An 18,840-nucleotide genomic window follows, 5' to 3' on the forward strand; every position below is an offset into this window, starting at 1 on the left:
AACAGGTTTTCAGCAGCTGAACAGCTCTTCCGTCTGAACACTCCCTACCTGTGCGCATCTGTTAGTTATCTGCCAGATGCCTGTATGCTGCCAAAGCCCTTCCCTCTGAGTCTCTCTCACCCATACCCCTGGAGTAAGCACTGCATCGCCCTGTGCTGTGTACTCTGAATGGCACTCAAGTTATGTAGCTAGGAAGTGAAGGCCCACAGCCAAGTTAACAAGTAGTCTTTGCAGGACTCTCCTTCAGTCAATTCTACGAGGAAATGAGGCAGGCAGACATTTGGCCAAATGTAAAAGGACTCAGGAACTAAACCTTTGGTAAAGGGAGACAGCTTGTCAGTATACTACTCTCTTCTTGTTCAAGCAAAGAAATGGTCTGTTGTTTATTAGCAGCCTAGGTTGGTTGTCCTATGGTCTTCAGATTGTTAGAATCTTCTTCCCGTAAGTGTAGCTCCTGAGTTACAGAAGAGAGAAAGGAAGTATCTTGTATTTAGTCGTTGCATGAGCCACCAGTAGAACAAGTCCCCGTGCTTCTGTCCTGCCAGGTATCTTCTCAAGCCAGACTTCATGAGGCGGCCAGACCGGACATTTGATCCCTTCTCTGAAACCCCCGTGGATGGGGTCATTGCAGCCACGTGCTCAGTGCAGGTATGCCCTGGCCCTGCTCACCCGCAGGCTATGTAAACATACATGTACATACAAATGCACCTACAAGAAGGCATGTTTAACATCATGATGTAAGAATCGTAGGTTGCTCTCAGCTTGGACTCCATGTCTGCTGTCTTCTGAGTTTTTGTTACTAAAACTACAAGCTTCCTTAAGTAAAATACGCCATCTAGAAAGTATCTCCCATCTGATTACATTCACATGGAGTTCTGAAAAATGTAAGCTATGACAACAAGAAGCAAATCAGCACCTGTGCCTGGAAACAGATGGAAAGGGCAGAGTACTAAAGGTCACACAGAATCTTCGGAGGCACCAGAAGTGCTTGCTGTCTTCACCGTGGTGATAGTTCAAAAAGACATGTTCACATATCCATAAAATTGATGTTACCTGAATATAGTTTAGAGCATGTTGCTTATACTTCAAAAAATATCTGTTTTAAAATGAAATAATATGAAAAATAAATAAATGAACAGCATAGTTGTTTGGAAAGTAAATGTAAAGTAATTTACTCCCTAGCTTCATAACAGATAAAACTCACCACTGACCTTGACAATTAAACAACTCTCTCACCACTAACCAGTGTTAATGTCACTAAAGAAAGCAGGCTAAGCCTAGCACTGATTTTCTTTTGCTGTCTTTCTTTGCAAGACTTCCAAAAGACTTCAGGGGTTGATATGTAGCCTGATAGAATCCAAGAACCAGAAGAGTTCTCAGGACAAAGCCACAGCCCTGGCTTCATCCCACAGATCTGGACAGCTCAGTGACCAGCAGAGGCAGTGATGTCTTCATAATCTACTTTGCTTTTTTATTTCCTTGCTGTTTTTCTAGACATATTCAGAGGATAGTACATTTATAACCTCCGCTTAGAAGTTTTGCTTTCAAAGAGTAGTTACTCAAAAACTGTTTTATTTTAATATAGAAAATTCCAAGGAAACGATCAAATATTTGTATTGATTGAAAATTCCCCAACGAAAGTTTTCATCACACCTTGCCACCAGTACTCACAACGAGGCCACTGTCCCCACCACACACGAGGCCACTGTTCCCACCACCCTGTGTCTGTATAACTGCAGGTTATATCGGGGCAGTTCCTCTCAGATAAGAAGATTGGCACATACGTGGAGGTCGATATGTACGGGCTGCCCACCGACACCATACGGAAGGAGTTCCGAACCCGGATGGTTATGAACAATGGACTCAACCCAGTTTACAATGAAGAATCATTCGTGTTTCGGAAGGTAAGACATTAGCAATGTGTCACTGTTACACAGTAACTGGGGGGGGGGGCTGATTTTCCACTGGAAGCCCACAGGATAGAGGAATGCCACTCACCACACCGACTTGGCTTCTTCCCTTCATCTACTAAGTGACCTCTGTCACTGCCATATGATTGTGCGTAACAAGTTGGCTGTTCTGGCTCTGCCTACTCCAGTCACACAGAACACACTTCTAGGTCCTGGTCAGCTTTACACGTGCTCTAACTTGTGGCTGGTACCATGCACCGGAGGGGCTCATTCTGTGCTCACAGCGCAGAGGTTGGATGAAAGGCTGCACCACAGCTAAGGTCAGCCTTGTGATCAGCGGTGAGGCAGCGCTGCTCAAGAGTTGCAACTTTCTCCCAGTTCCGTCTGCCAGGTCCAGCGAGCAAGCAGACATCCTCTCTCATGTTCAGTCTTTGATCTCTTCGGTTGAAGAGGCTTTGAAAACTTAGCGAGCAGGCAGAGGCCTGCCCTTTCCCTTGCTTGTTCTACTGTCAGGCAAAGAATGTTTTCTTACTTTTACAGACACAGATGTTCCAGGTATTTCTGCTCCATCCATTTGCCATGGGACAAAGAGAATGGGCTTCTGATCTTTCCTGACAAAACAGGGACTACTTAGTTCAGAATAGACTAGCTGGCTGGGAGAAAGCAAAGCAGATACACAGCGTGTGTCTAGCAAGGGCTGAGTTGTCTCATTTGACACGATTGTCACCAGTTCCATCATTTCTTATAAACAATATAGTTTTTTTCTTTTCTCTGAGAAAATGTCCCTTGTATATGAATACTGCATTTTCTTTCTCTGGTCCTCTGCATCTGGACACCTAGGTTGCTTTGTAACTTAGCTGTGATGCTTAGTGCTGCAGCGAACACAGATGAACAAGTGCCTCCATGTTATAGGCACTTAGAGCCGTTTGGGTAAAGCCAGGCGGTATGTCTAGGACATGTCTTCTTTTAGTTTCTTGAGCAACCTTCATACCGGATTTGATAGTGGCCGGATTATACCTTCCCTCCAGCACTGTACGGCTTCTCTTTTGTCCACATCTTTGTCAATATTTGTTTTCACAAGGATAGCCGTTCTGAGTGGGTTGAGACCAAACTTCAGTATAATTTGCATCTTCATTATGACTTCTGAAGTTCAATAAATTTTTCAAATGCTTGTTTACCATTTCTATCACTCTTTTAAAAATTATTTTTCTCTTATGCATATGGTGTTTTGCTTGCATGAATATCTATGTACCATTTACATGATTGATGTCCAGGGAGGCCAGAATAGGATGTGGGATCCCTGGAACTGGAGTTACAGATGGCGGTAAGCTGCCATGTGAGTGCAAAGACGTTAACCTGGGTCCTCTGGAAGAGCAGTCAGTGCTCTAACTGCTCAGCCAGCTCGCCAACCCACATTTGTATGTCACACTTTGAGAACTGATCATTTCACTGGCACTCTGTTGACGAGATTGTTTGATTCCCTGCTGACTAGGTTTTTCTTCTTCTTTGTATATTTTAGGCATCTATCCCCAACTGATTTATAGCTAACAAAGACTGTCTCCCACTCTGAATGTTATTCACTGGTTCCCTTGGAGTTCAAAAGCATTTTAATTTCATGAGCCTGTTGTCAATTGTTGGCATTATTTTGTGAGTGAGAGGAGTTCTGTTTGGAAAGTCCTTGCCTATGCCAATATCTGGAAATTTTCCTCCAATATTTTCAGTTTCACATCTTACACGAAGTTCTTTGGTTCGTTTGGAATTGAATTTTGTTCAAAGATAGGGATATGGTTTTATTTTTCTTCAGATGTATATCCAGCTTTCCTAGAATTATTTGCTAGTGAAACTATCTTATCTTTAGTATATATGTTTGACATCTGTGTTAAAAATCAGTGCCTGTAGCTATATGGATTTTTATGTGAATCCTCCACACTGTCTATTGACCTGCATGAGTAAGTTTGCGCCAGTGCCGTGTGCTTTTGTCCCTATGGTTCTGTAGTATAGCTTGAACTCATGTATACCCATACCACCAATTTTTTTTTTTTGCTAAAAATTGCTTTTGTTCTCTGGTTTTTTATACTTCTGTATGAATGCTAAGAGTTTTCTTTCTATTTCTCCAATTATTCATTTATTTCAAAATGCTTTGTTTTGTTTTGCTTTTGAAACAGTTGTGCGTGTGATTATTTCATTGATTTCATCCAGAACATGTTTGTCTTTGCTATAAACAAAGGCTCATGAGTGTGTGTGTGTGTGTGTGTGTGTGTGTGTGTGTGTGTGTCTGAATTTTACCATTTTTCTGAAACCATTCATCAGATGTAACTTTTGGGAGGAGTTAAGATCTCTCATATTGAAAAATATTTTATCTACAAATAAGGATACTTTGACTTCTTCATTTCTGCTAGCTAACATCCCAAAATGCATTAAAATGTAATAAACACAGAGAATGGAAATTCATACAGAAATGGTCTTTTATCCATGAAGTGTTTCTTTGAAAACACTCTTTGTGTTTTTAAAAACAAGTAGAGCTCAGTGCTGTAAGTACCCCAGAAAGAAGACTGAGACAGAATTGAATACAGGAGTCCCAATCCCAGGCTCCACTGATAATCTCTAAAATAAGAAAGTCATTCAGTTTTCCAGGGTCTCCATCTTTGTGTTGAAAATGACAAGAATTGGATCTGCAGCATTCAACATCCATCTGCTTAATATATTTGATGAGATGACTTCCTGGAAATCTGGACCCAGGGCCTTATTGATGTCTTGGGCACCAATCTTATGCTGCATACTTTAGTCATGAAAGTGGCCCATTGCTTTGTTTTCACCATTAAGGGGATTTATGGAACAGCATTGGTTTGGTCCAGATCCCCGGGGCCACGGTTCTGCCTTATTACAGAATCAATGAAATGCCCAATTGTTTGCTTGCAGGTGATCCTGCCTGACCTAGCTGTCCTAAGAATCGCAGTCTATGATGACAACAACAAGCTGATTGGCCAGAGGATCCTTCCTTTGGACGGCCTCCAAGCAGGCTACCGACACATCTCCCTGAGAAACGAGGGAAACAAACCGTTATCACTGCCAACAATTTTCTGCAATATTGTTCTAAAAACATATGTGCCTGATGGATTTGGAGGTAAGGTGAACAGTTGGATATAGAAGACAATGTGCAGGAGGTCCTAAATTATGAGACTGTGAGTCATTTTGCTCATCCCTGGAAACAACAACAACAAAAAAAGATCACATGTTTTCCTCTCTATGCTGAGAGTTCTGGTGGTTTTGAGTAAAGAAAGCATCATGTCCTTAGGTCTTATTTCAAAATACTGTAATTTTTGCTTTGGGGCAATTGATGTTTAATTTTACCAATGTGATTATAGTTTCAAACGTAAGCCGGGAGAGTTTCAATCAGGATGGATAGAAATTATTCCTTCTTTGTGCCCTTTGCTTGTCATTTAAAAAGGAAGCAACTAGAGGCTGTAACAGACATAGGAGTAACAGTAACAGTAACAGACATAGGAGTCCATCAAAGCGGCTTGGGCAATGCCGTGGGCCTGGGTAGGTAGAAGTCTGTAAAGTGTGTTTTGAGGCTTCAGTCTAGGCCACAACACACTCCAGAACTACCAGCAGTGAGGGCACATCAGTAATCTGAAGCCAGGAAGAATGTATTCTATGTTTGAGCTTTAAAGCAGGGAACATAAAGGCTCAGAGGGTAAAAGTACTTGCTGCGGGTAAGAACCTGACTTCAGCTTCCAGCATCCTTGTAATAAGTTGGGGGTGGCCCCGGGTGCTCCTGGAACTCTCTGGAGGGTGGAAGAGCAGAATCCTTAGGGCTGGCAGGCCACCTTCCCAGCTGTAGACTCCATGAGAAAGCTTGCCTCACAGGAATAAGGTAGAGAGTACTGGAGCAGTACACTATACTTCCTATGGCCTCTAGACAAATTCAGAGATATCTACACACATGAACATACACCACACACACACACACAAAATCAGAGAGTGTAATCAATATTTATTACTTATGAAAAGTGTCACACAGACCCATTTGGTAAAAATTTGCCATTGCAGTGGGCCACATTTCAAATAAAACTATAATTTCTTCCTGGGCAGTGTGCCATTTGATTAGAATTGGGAGAAGCGATCATTTACTGAGCGCCTACTTGGTGCCAAGCACTTACATAAAGAAAACCTCAAAATGTGGATTGATCTGTGGGAAGTGAGTGTGTGCAGGATTATGCTGAGAAATGTTTGTATTTGACATTTGCCAGGGCCAGAGTTTAACATCATGCAAACCCATCTCTCATGACAGTCCTGCCAGTGGTCTCCCTTGGGGTCCTGTCCACTGCCTTTTGTCAGATTGTTGAGAATCTCTGTACTGAGGTTCTGCAGTTGGCACCTGAACTTGAGGTTTGATATTCAGCACAACATGTGTAGCCCTCTGATCATCTCAGGCTCACGGGGAATGCCTGGGGAAGACATTGGGGATTTTGCAGATTTCACAAAAGATAAAACGGGGCAAATATGAGAATTGTCCTTTTACTGAATTTCTGACCTCGGCTCTCCTGACTTACAGTGTATTTGTATTTGGTGTCTAGTTAGCTCCCTACATCCACACCCAAGAATTTACCTCACGGTCGGAGTCCCCGAGTATGCTAGTGTTCTTCTTGATGTTGTAAAAACGAGTTCAGATGAAACTGTACCATCACAGAGAGGAAGGAAGGAAGGAAGGAAGGAAGGAAGGAAGGAAGGAAGGAAGGAAGGAAGGAAGGAAGGAAGGAAGGAAAGAAGGAAGGAAGGAAAGCTACTGTAACCTCATTCAACGTTAATTTGTGAAGAAACCTTATGTGAATCCACTGGTCATTCTGCAAGTGCATTCAGTGTGATTGTTCCATAATAGCTTAGGTGACTGGAATGATTGTCAGGGAAGAGTGCTCGCCATGCAGCAAGAAAGGGTCACACGTAGGTCCTTAGTTCAGAGTGAATTAATTGCTCTACATCTTTCCCAGACCTTCCTCCCCCCATTCTCAAGGTCCTCCCTCATCCTCTTTCTCTCCTCCTCCCCCCCCCCACCTTTGTAATACTAAAGACTAAACCAGGAACCCATGCTTGCTAGACAGGCCTTGCACCACTGAGATTTTGGGTCAGGGTCGCACTAAGTTGCTTTAGCTAACCTTTAATGTGTTTTCTCTCATTTTAGTCTCAGGGTGCAGGTATCAGGGGGCAATCGCACCCTACCTGGAGATATTTTATTTAGTTTTAACAACACAAAGAAGAAATATCTGTTGGTTGTAAAGCCCTCACCTTAACTTACCCTGTACTTTATGTAAAATGGCACAGGAAACTATTGCATCATAAGCAATTCATCATCCTAAGGAAAAAAGTCTTTTGAATTGCTCCCCCCGAGAGGTTTCAGAACTCCGGCGCACTGGCAGCACTGCAACAGCTCTGTGTTCTACATGACGTTTAAATGTATTTTCATTTGCAGTCATTGCATGTGGGTGGAAACCTTTTTATAAAGATAAGAAAACTGTTCTTGAGGCTTTTCCAAGTTAGGGCCCTTCCTCTGTCCTAGACGTAGGCTCTTACAGGTCATCTGTTCATTAAGTTCTTATCTACTAAGTAACTGTCAGGTGGTGAATTCCCACATATGAGAAACTTTGCTATATGCAGTTGTTCATAATTAACCCTGCACCCCACCTCACCCCCACATCCATCTGGTGCTTCTTAGACATTCTGAACTCCGGCAGCCTCTTCCCAGCGTGAGATAGGTCACCAGCCCAGATTTTAACTCTGACTCTCTTCCATTCACATGAACTCCTATCCCCCCCCCCTTCATGCCATCCCAAGCCCTAGGCAACAGAAATGAGGGCTTTGCTGATGTTGCTTCTCTCACTAAAATCACGATGCACAGAAAAATGGCAGCAACAACGGTTTCCTTCCTGCTTCCCTTTCTGTTGCTGAAAGGAAACACCCAATATAGGCTAACTTGTAAAGCAAAGATGTATTTTTACATTTAAGGATTTATTTTATTTTATGTGTGAGTGTGTTACCTGTATGTGTACATGTGTGCCTGCTCAGAAGAAGTCATCTGATCACCTGGAACAGATCCATGGTTGTGATCCACTCGTGAGTGTTGGGAACCGAACGTGGGTCCTCTATAAGAGCAGCAAGAGCCCAAGAAAAGATGTTTCTGTTTCCTTGACTCAGTTCTGAGAGCTAGACGACTGGTTGGTTCCTGCTTCCCACATCTGCTCAGTGCAGTACTGAGTTTTTTGGGGGGCATGGCCTGGTGGGTTTTTTGTTGGTTTTCTTTTAACTTCCATACAGTGTGTTTTGATAAGATTCACCCACCTTGCCCCAACTCTTCCCAGACTCATCCCACTTCCCTACCTAGTCAACTTTCCACTATCTTTTTATTAAAATGTTTCAAAACCAATTTGCAATGTCCAAATATTCTTAGATGTGTGATCTTTTCCTGAAACATTTCGGCTTACCAGAGGCTACCCTTTTATAGAGAACTATTTCACTCTCTCCCAGTAGCTAACAACTGTACTTTATTCTATGGCTAGGGGTGGGATTGTGTACCCAACTGTCTTCTCCATGTTGGGATTTGGTCTGGCACAAGCTTGTACCAGTTCTGTACAAGTAAGTTCCTATGCGCAGCTACCCTGCTGTGTCCACATGTTTCCTGTAGCCGTGTGCCATCTATGCCTCTTTAACTCTTTCTGTACCCCCTTCTGCAGTGATCCTGAGCCGTGGGTGGGTGAGGTGGTCTATATGTTCCCTTTAGAGCTGAGCTCTCTCTGAGTAGATTTAAGTCCTCCTCCATGAGATGAAACCCATACCAGGCAGCAGACTAAGACAACCATGGCTAGGTAGATCCTAGGCCTTAGGAGGGAGCCTACTATCATTATTGCAGATGAATGGCATAGTATTAAATCAACATTTAGTGACTTACTGTGATGTACATAGATGAGTACATCTCTCAACCCTCACCTGAAAAGCTTCAATTTGCAGCCGACGATGATTAACACAGTGACCCGCAAGTGACCAGAGTGCATAACCTAAAAGAGATCTGTTTCTATACAACCCAGATGGAAAAGATTTCTGCACTAAAGAGTAATAGTAGACCATCTTAAGGATTTAAAACTAAACATTTACTGAAAACAAAGGTAACATTTATTTTTTAAAAAAATACCTTGGAATGAACCATGAAGCCTTGGTTTATATCTCCCAGTGTTCTTATCCTCAATATAATGATAAGACGGTGCTCTCTTCTACCTCCCCAAAGCAGAACTCCTGGGTGGGATGCTAAGTGCCGTCCCTCATTTATCAAACCTGAGACTCCGTCTGTAGGCGCATCTGACCTGCCGATGGTGTTTATTCACCACACAGCATCACCACGTCAGCCATCAATGTTGGGGACAGCAAATGGTTCTGGTGCCAGAGACAATGACTCAATATTATATTCCCCACCTCCGTTGCTTTAAGGCTTTTTCCTCTCTGGGTATGTTGTCTTTGTTACCAAGCAGTGGAAGAGAAGAGATTTGTCTAATATATATAAAGTGCTAACATCAAGTTAAATGTCACCCTGAGCAGTGTGCTCCTTGGGTCTTTGTTTCTTGGGCAGGGCTCTTCTTAATTCTGTGGCTCCTCTGCTGCTTTATGTAAGTTAAGATGAAGTGGCTTTGTCTTAATTTTTGTTTGCTTGCCTTTTTGCAAAGATTCATCCAGGAAGGTACAGGAGTGTTTCCCATTCCTTCCACGCAGATCTTCAACTACCGTTAGCATAGCCAGATGTTTCATACAGCCAGTACTTCCAGAGGAAGAATAGCTTCAATTAACATGCCATTTCTGGAGTGTCATCCCTGGATTTCCTATTGCAGAAATGTCACATTATTTTCTCTTAAATATTTGTTGAAACACACATAATACATTGCCATCCGCGGGTGGTGGGAAGGGTTGGATTGCTGATGATTGAACCAGGACAGTGTGCATGTGATGCCTACCCTTAAGGCATCTTCTGCACTCTGGAAAAGAAGGGAGCAGTGAGCCTTATGGAAAGCACACCAGCAGGGATTGGGAAGTACCTTAGGGAGGCAGTGAAGGTGCTGTGTTCAGCACTCAACCCCACAAGCAAAACACATTGAAAGTGGCTAGCTTAAGCAAGCCAGTCGGACCCCTTATTACACACATTGCTAAGATACCCTGCCAATGCAGTGAGCCGTGTGTGGAGGGATTGGCTTTTTTTGGTTTTGTTTAGCCCCCAATCCTGTTTCCTCGAGCACGTTGTTTAATGTGGCCTTCTGGGTTCTACAGCTTAGGACATGCTTCTGTGGTAGAAGCTAAAAGAACTAACCCACATTATAGCTATAAGATAAATTTATCTTTATTTGCACTTCTCTTCAATAGGCAGGAACAATGTATTTGTTTTTCTGCACCAATCTCCTGACTACAGGGACAATAGAGTAAGGATTCCAAGAGAACCTGGGTGGGGAACAGTCATAGACATGCAGAAGGGCCGTAATCTGTGCTCGAGGACCAGCAGCAGCGGAAGTGCCTTAAAGACAGTGGCGGGGCAAACCAAACCTGAGTTCTCTCAAAGTCAGTATCTGAAAGTCCTCTTGTCTGTAGTTTTTTTGGAATGCCTAAATGAATGCCTTCAGTGCTATGCTGGGGAGGGGAGGAGCCAGGAGAGGGGAGGAAAGCAGGGCATCAGGAACCTAGCTGACAGAGACCAGCCTTTCGGAAATGACACCAAACCCAGAAACAGATAGTGGGACTTGTTTGTTTGTTTGTTTGTCTTGTTTTCAGTACAACTAAGTTCGGCATTAGCTAAATCTAGAAGAAGAAAAAAATCAATTGAAAGCAAGCAATTTAGTTTCTTTCCTTCTTTTTTTTTAAGAAAAGTTCTGGAACCCTATTGTACTGGCTGGTTTTGTGTGTCAACTTGACACAGGCTGGAGTTATCACAGAGAAAAGAGTTTCAGTTGGGGAAGTGCCTCCATGAGATCCAGCCATGGGGCATTTTCTCAATTAGTGATCAAGGGGGGAGGGCTCCTTGTGGGTGGTGCCATCTCTGGGCTGGTATTCTTGGGTTCTGTAAGAGAGCAGGCTGAGCAAGGCAGGGGAAGCAAGCCAGTAAGTAACATCCCTCCATGGCCTCTGCATCAGCTCCTGCTTCTTGACCTGCTTGAGTTCCAGTCCTGACCTCCTTTGGTGATAAACAGAAATTTGGAACTGTAAGCTCCATAAACCCTTTCCTCCCAAGCTTGATTCTTGGTCATGATGTTTTTGCAGGAATAGAAATCCTGACTAAGACACCTGTAGTGGCTTCCAGTATCTGGAGATGTTAGCTCATGGTATGGGTTCTGCATGGTCAAGACTTAGTGCGCATGCTCTGTATGTGTTTGCTTAGTGTGTCTAGGCCAGGCAGCTGTGCACACCTGCCTGTGAATGCTGATCAGCCTTCAGCCAGGTCTCACCACAGGTGCCATTTAGAGCACACCAAACTCAGTGCATGTACACAGTCATAGGGTCCCTCCCAAAAAGAACAAGACAGGAAAAAATAAATGACTTAAAAAGGGGGGGAAAAGGCTCAGAATTATCTCAAAAATAAAAATGTTCATTGTCCCTAGCAATTGAGGAATGCAAATCAAAAGAACTTTGAGAGTTCATCTTACCCCAGAGAAGGCCAACGGTCCTCAAAGCAACTCATGGCCTTCTCTTTGACTTTTGGATTTTCGTCTTCGGGAGGACACTGGGCATTGGCATTGGGTTCAGGATACCCGGACTCCCAATCCAGAATGACCTCATTTTATCCTACCTGAAATTTCTATCGGTAGGCTACCTATAAGTGAGATCACATTCTGAAGCTTGTGGGGACGTGGAGGTGGTGGTAGGGTATGCGACTCAGCTTTTGTGCAAAGTGATAGGTATAAGTCTAGTTTCATTCCTCTGCCTGTGAGTAGTCAGTTTTCCCAGCACCACCTGTTAAAGACGTGTATGTCTTGACATTGTGGTGAGATACCAGATGACCAAAGTTATGAATGATCATGTTTGGGTCTGTGTTTTCATTCCATTGATCTACATGTCTAGTTTTGAGCCACTAATATGTTGTTATTACTATGGCTCTGGGGTGTATCTTAAGGTCTAGGATGATAGTCTCCCTAGCTTTGTTCTGTTTTGTTCAGGATTTTTTTTTCTATCTGGAGTTTTTTGGTGGTTCCACATGAATTTTAGGATAGTTTTGTGGTATTTGTTTATTTGTTTGTTTTTGTTCTTATTTCTGTTTAGACTAAGATGGTGATTTTGATTGGGATTGCATTGAATCTGAAAGTAGCTTTTGGTAAAATGGTCCTTTTATACTTATTAATTCTACCAATGCATGAGCATAGTACATTTTTCTTTTCTACTGTCTTTATCTCTTTCTAAATAATTTAAAGTTTTCATTGTAGAGGTCTGCCACTTCTTTGGCTAGGTTTTTATTCCCGGATATTTTTATTTTCTTGAGGTTATTATGAATCTAGAAGTGTCCATGATCTCCTCCTCTGTGTGTTTGTTACTGCTGTTCTATGCAGGTGGATTCAGTATTCTGCCATATTGCTGGATTTGTTTATCATTTCCCCAAACTTTTCTGGTAAAACTTTGGATTTCTAATGTATTGTGTGATAGCATATGCAAACAGGAATAGTTTGTCTCCTCCTTTCCTTATTTGTATACCTTTAACTTCCTTCCATTGCTTTATTGCTTCAGCTAGTATTTTAAGCATGATTTTGTAAAGGAGTGGGGACAGTGGGCAGCCTTGTCGTCAACTGACTCCAGTGGGATTCTTCAAAGTTTTCTCCATTTAGGATGATGTCAGCTGTGGGTTTCTCATATATAGCTTTTATTGTGTTGAGGTATGTTCTATCTAGCCCTGCATTCTCTAGGACTTTTATCATGAAGTTGCATTGCATTTTGTCTTCTATTGAGATTACCATGTGATTTTTGTCTTTAAGTCTACTTACATGGTTTATTATATGTATTGACTTACATATGTTTAACCCTCCCTGAATTTCAGGATAAAGCCAACTTGATCATGGTGGATAATCTTTTGAAGAATGTCTGTATTCTGTTTGCAAGTGTCTAGGGGAGCTTTTTTGAATCTATGTTCATCAGAGAGATTGACCTGTAGTTTTCCTTTTTTTTTTTATTGTGTCTTTACCTGGTTTTGGTATCAGAGTGATATGAGCCCAGGTTTTCCTTCCCCTGTCCAGGTTGTATTTCTTGATTCCTGATGTTCGTCAATGCATTAAGTTCACTAGTAACCATGCAGAGAAGACAGAGCAACTCTTAATCTACAGACGGAGAAACTAGGCTGAACAAAGTAATCAACTTGCTCAATTTCAACAAATAAATGAATCAATGACCCCTGGCAGCCAGCCACAGGGACTCATGCCTGTGATTCCCCATTTCTGAGTTAGGAGGCCCAATGCTGTTTAAGACTAGCTTGAGCCACAGAGACCCTGCTGCAAAAAACCAAAACCAAAAACAGAACCTGTAGCAGTTCACTCTGGTGTCCCTAACACTCTGTCCTCATTACTTGGGGAAAGAGAAAGTCTTCAGGTATTGACTCTTGTTTTCTCTTCTTCTTGTCACCTGTAACTAGCTGCACTTGATGACCATCTCTTAAGAACTGAGTTGCATTTGCTTGGTCAGTTCATCTAAGCATAACATTGATAGTTCGCTGATTATTTTTCAGATATCGTGGATGCTTTATCCGATCCAAAGAAATTCCTTTCCATCACAGAGAAGAGAGCAGACCAAATGAGAGCAATGGGCATTGAGACTGTAAGTTGGAGTTGTGGGCAAATGGAGGTTCAGCGAGGGGAGTTGACTTCCAAAGAGTGACTGCGAAAGCAAGAGAGAGGCGATACAGGAAGTTTTCAGAGGGATTTACAAAACAAGCTGATCCATTCAATAATAGTTTTGTAGGAGATACAAAAATATAGCATATTTTATACAATGTGGCCACTGTCAGAGAGAGTTCCTTAGTCACCAGTGAGAAAATCTGGGCTTGTCGGGTCCACTATAAATGCAATAGGAACTATCCATTAGAAATTAAAACAAGGTTTTATTTCTGTAACACTGAAATATCAAATAACTGAGTTCAGTGAGTTAATCAAAATGACATTTATTACCAGATACTAATTTCTTTGTCCTTGTATCACAACATTCCTTCTGTTCATCTGTTTCTCTGTTGTAAGTCTTCCTTTGCTAGACAGTTCAGGTTGGAACAGTCAGCCAGTCCCCAGTAGCTAGAAAATGCCGTGCTTATAAAGGAGTTGAGTTGTCATTCCTTGGCTGGATCGTTGTTGTCCAGCACAAGCAGGCTACATAGTCTCACTCCCCTTAGGTAAGAGCTTGCTTCTTTTATTTATTTTGAGACACAGGCACAGTTTGTTGCTTGGTTGACCTGAATCTCACTATGTGCACAAAGCTGGCCTTGAACTCATGAAGTTCCACCTGCCTCTGATGACCAAGTGCTGGGATTAAAGGAGTGCCCCCACTAAGCCCAGTTTCAGGCAAAGAAACTTTTCCTTTAAGGCAGGAAAGTCTGGGAGACTGAGGGATTTCTCATTAAGGTAAAATGCCTTCTAGGCCAGGTATTTTAACCATTGGGAATGTTTTTATTTCAGAGTGACATAGCAGATGTGCCCAGTGACACTTCCAAAAATGACAAGAAAGGCAAGGCCAACCCAGCCAAAGCGAACGTGACCCCTCAGAGCAGCTCTGAGCTCAGACCAACCACCACAGCCGCCCTGGGCTCTGGCCAAGAAGCCAAGAAAGGTGAGGTGTGCAGTTCAACTCCTTGTCAGCTTTGCCATTTTAGCCTCGTGGTAAATAGTCTTCACGAAGACATTCAGAATTGTCACTTCTGCCAACTTTCATTGTGATGCTATGTGCAAAAAGGAGACTTATTAGACAAGTTGCTTGATTCCCTTCTCTGAGAGTTTGTTTAATGGGAAATCAATGATTGTGATTCATGGGCTGGAGGCCCGTCACCTAACTAAACAGTGTGTTATCCTTAGTGTGATACTGTTTACTTTGACACTCTTTGTGGAGGAACCCTTGCTTTGACAGTGCTTGTAGCTAAGTCACCCAGCTCTGTCTTCCAGACTCCAGCAGGCAGGGGCACATGAAATATCAGAGTCACAAACATCATGGGTAATTTCTCCACACATAGTGAAAAGGCTTGACTGTTTATTTTTAAAACCATTAGATGGGCATTAATGCTCATTTTCAAGTGTGTGTGTGTGTGTGTGTGTGTGTGTGTGTGAGTGAGAAACAACAGCTCATCAGAAGTGCCATCATACATAAGCACACAACCTTTTGCTATCGGACAGCCCATACATGAGGAAACATCTCTTCTGACTATTTAAAGTAGTCTTCAGTTCAAGATGACCAGGCATCCATTCTAACTGTTTGGTCGGGTCCCCATTTCATATTGACAGTTAAATATTTAAAATACCCCCTGGACCATAAATAATTTACTATACCCAGTGTGTTAATTTTAATAGTAATTTCTTTTTCTCCCAGTGATTTCTTAGCATGTGCATTCCCTATAGACAAGTAAATTTAATGTCAGTGGTACAAGGAGATTCAGCCATTCACACATGCACATACGTTCATGCATGTGCATTCAGACAGGGACATGCATCCAGTGCTAACAGTTTAGGGTAAGAAGAGGCCGTTTTTCACAACTGAAGCAGCCTGGTAATTTAGCAGGAAACTAAGTGTGCACTGAACTTCATGGAACAAAATAGAAAATGAAGCTTTACAAAAGTAGCCCAGTGGCTCCTGCAGCGGTTTGTTCTTCTTGGAAAGGAACATGGAGTGAGTAATGACCCAAGCTCACACTCTTCCTTTCCAGCCCTGGGTGGTATCAGCACTGCTACTCCTACAGGTAGACATTGGAAAACCCAAGAGGTAAAGTTCTTGTCCGACCCACGAGCCCATAGGGATTATAGGAATTATCGTATAAAGTGGCTCCTAAAACAGCGCACCCAACAGGGCCTCCACAGCCTCAGGGAGTCCATAGGTCTAAATGGGTCTGTACTTGGGTTTGTTGGTGAGTTTCTGTTGTTTCCCAGAAAGACTACATTTGAAATAACCAAGCACCCATGGCTCCAGATGCATAGGCAACAGAGGATGGCCTTGTTGGACATCAAAGGGAAGAGAGGCCCCTGGTCCTGGAAACGCTCCATGCAGCAGTGTAGGGGGATACCAGGACAGGGAAGTGGGAGGGGGTTGATTGGGGAACAAGAGGAAGATGGCTTATGGCATTTTGGGGGCGGGGGAACCAGGAAAGGGGACATTTGAAATGTAAATAAAGAATATATCTAATAAAAAATAAAGAAAAGAAAGATTTAAAAAAACAAAGAACCAAGCAGCTGTCAGTTGAACATTAATTGTTTTCCCCAATCCACCCAAAAGGTAGGACTTACATGCTGTTTCTTCAGGAGGCTTCGAAGCCTACAGGAAACCACTACCATATTAGGGTCTACCAATAAGTACTACTACTACTACTACTAATAATAATAATAAAGAAGCCTACAAGAAGCCAGCACCATATTAGGTTCTACCAATAATTAATAATAACAACAACAACGGCAACAATAAACTGCATACCTTTGGGGATGTGCATACGTGGGGGAGGGGGAGAACAGGCGCCAGTGCCATAGCCAGCTCAGGTGGGTTCAATGAGGATTGACTAGTTAGAACAGAAGAGGACCCCCAGCAAGGGCCAGAGCGGACTCAAGAGATAAGATCCTAATTGAGCTGGACCTTAAAACATAGTTCTGGCTCAGCCAGAAGAGATGGGTGGGGAGACCAAGGGAACGACGACAGATACCTGAAGAGAAGAGGGTGGTAGAAAGTTCACTTGCCCTCATCTGCAAAGAACTCTGGGATGACTCTGAGGAGGCGGTGAAGGACATCAGGAGTCATAGCCGTCAGTGACCCTGGTACTCGGGACCGTATTACAGCACACAGCACATTATGATCAGAGGGTTAGCCAGAGGAAGAGGTTAATATAGATGACACACCCTTCATCATCCCCTTGTTCCTGGAACTACGCGGGGAAAGCTCTGTCAGTCTCCTTTCTTAGGAAATACATGGGTGATAAATGACTGGGCAGAGAGGGCAGTCTGAGGTAAGCTGTGGGTCATCACAGGAAAAGAACTAAGGAAGAGGGATTTAGTTGTTTGAATATGAAGCTCAGAGAGCAACTTCAAGAGACGTCAGGGTCACACCCTACAACTAGACCAACAAGAGAAAGACAGGAGCTGAGAGTGGGACTGCTGTGATGAGAAAATGGCTGGCTCCTTCAGCACTGTGATGGGGGCGGGGGGCAGAGGACCGAGAGGCTAGCAACCCACAGGCAGAATGGGTGGCCGGAAAGAATGGAAATGAAGACTTCTTTTGAGAAAGAGTTGTAGATTTAGAGAAGGCATGGCTATAGTGTTTCTGTGCAACCTGGGATGCCCACTTGCCATCGCTGGAAGCCTAGCTATCGACATGATGGCAAAAGGCATAAAACACTCCTTCTGATAGCGTGTCCGTAGCAAGTAATGGGGAGAGACAAACGGGTGGAAAATGTGAGGGTGCAAAGTGCCGTGGCCATCAGGAAGCTCAGAAGTGGAGACAGGAAGTGAGCGATTTGAACAACGCCCCCTAGCTGTAGAGCCCTCACAATGGCTCTAACCACACTGCATTGCTATGGAGGAGGGGATTAAGCATCCTCAGATCCTAGCTAGTTTCTAGGTTAGAGTCTGAGAAAGGAAGTTAGTTGTTCTATGGAGCTATACAGATAATATCAAAAGCTTTATAAAGTAAAACTGAAATTAGCCAGAAACTTTGGAACTGTAGATGTAACCTCTGACCTGATTTTCTACCAGGCAAGCCGGCAGAGAGGCGGTATCCAACATGGTAGCCACCTGCAGCAATGTAAAGGAAGTGAAATTAAGCTCCGTTCCTCACACGCCCACATATCAGATGCTCGGGAGCTACATGTCTCTGGATCTCTGGATACCTCACACATAAGCTGTCGCTATTCCTGTCAGATATTCTATTGAGCACACTGCGTTAAGCACATACAGCAGAATCAATGATTGTTCTATAAAATGGGAGATTTTCCTTCTTACTTAGCAAATTAAATTTTTTGCACTTCATTTTTATATTTTTTCAATAGTGCAAGGTGTAACTGAGGAAATGTTGTTTTCAGGATCCTGCTTATAAAGATTTGGTTAAGGCCAAAAAGAAAAAAACAAAAAAGAAAAGAAAAAGAAAGGAAAAGAAAAAGTCTTGCCAATGTGGAATGAGGCATTAGGATTTCCTGGGTGCCTGAGGACCCTGCAGTCACCTAAACCCTGTGTGTTCTTTTATAAATAGGAGAACTGGCATTCAAGAATAGGAAGCCCTTGGCCTTGTAGCATTCACCATCCACTTGTTCTCTCTCTCTCTCTCTCTCTCTCTCTCTCTCTCTCTCTCTCTCTCTCTCTCATCCTGTAGCTTGAGACCAGGAGGGGGCTGTGATACCAGACACAAGATATCAGAGAGTAGCCACACACATCCTGCCCATCCTACCCTGAAATTGGTGACGAATCCCATCACCAATTCCCCCAGTCAAGATTTTCTTCTCCATCCACTGGATGTGTCCATCTTAAAATGAATCAAACCTACAAGCAAGAGCATGGGACTCCATACCTATCTCCTTTAAATATATCATACCTGCTTTGGGGATTCCAGTAGAAATCAGTTATCTTTGAATAAACACTCATTCTATTTGCCTATGATGAAAATCTGGAGTCAAACAGAACCCTTTGGGGATGATTCTTCTGTGATTGTGTTTGCTGGGACTACTCCAAGTCCAGCCTTTACTTAGCTAGAAAACCTTGAATGA

At 42.9% G+C, this 18,840-nt stretch overlaps 1 protein-coding gene across 11 annotated transcripts in view; it reads left to right on the plus strand.

The window, feature by feature from the left end:
- The window catches only part of Plcb4 (phospholipase C beta 4), a 361,630-nt gene that overhangs the window by 315,156 nt on the left and 27,634 nt on the right, over positions 1-18,840 (plus strand). For all 11 annotated transcript variants that reach the window (XM_052183720.1, XM_052183729.1, XM_052183724.1 and 8 more), the window contains 5 exons: positions 546-648; positions 1,740-1,904; positions 4,830-5,034; positions 13,639-13,727; positions 14,576-14,726. In XM_052183720.1, the coding sequence (XP_052039680.1) occupies positions 546-648; positions 1,740-1,904; positions 4,830-5,034; positions 13,639-13,727; positions 14,576-14,726 (713 nt within the window). The remainder of the gene's footprint in view (positions 1-545; positions 649-1,739; positions 1,905-4,829; positions 5,035-13,638; positions 13,728-14,575; positions 14,727-18,840) is intronic.

Source organism: Apodemus sylvaticus, chromosome 5 (assembly GCF_947179515.1).
Source record: "Apodemus sylvaticus chromosome 5, mApoSyl1.1, whole genome shotgun sequence".
Lineage (NCBI taxonomy): Eukaryota > Metazoa > Chordata > Mammalia > Rodentia > Muridae > Apodemus > Apodemus sylvaticus.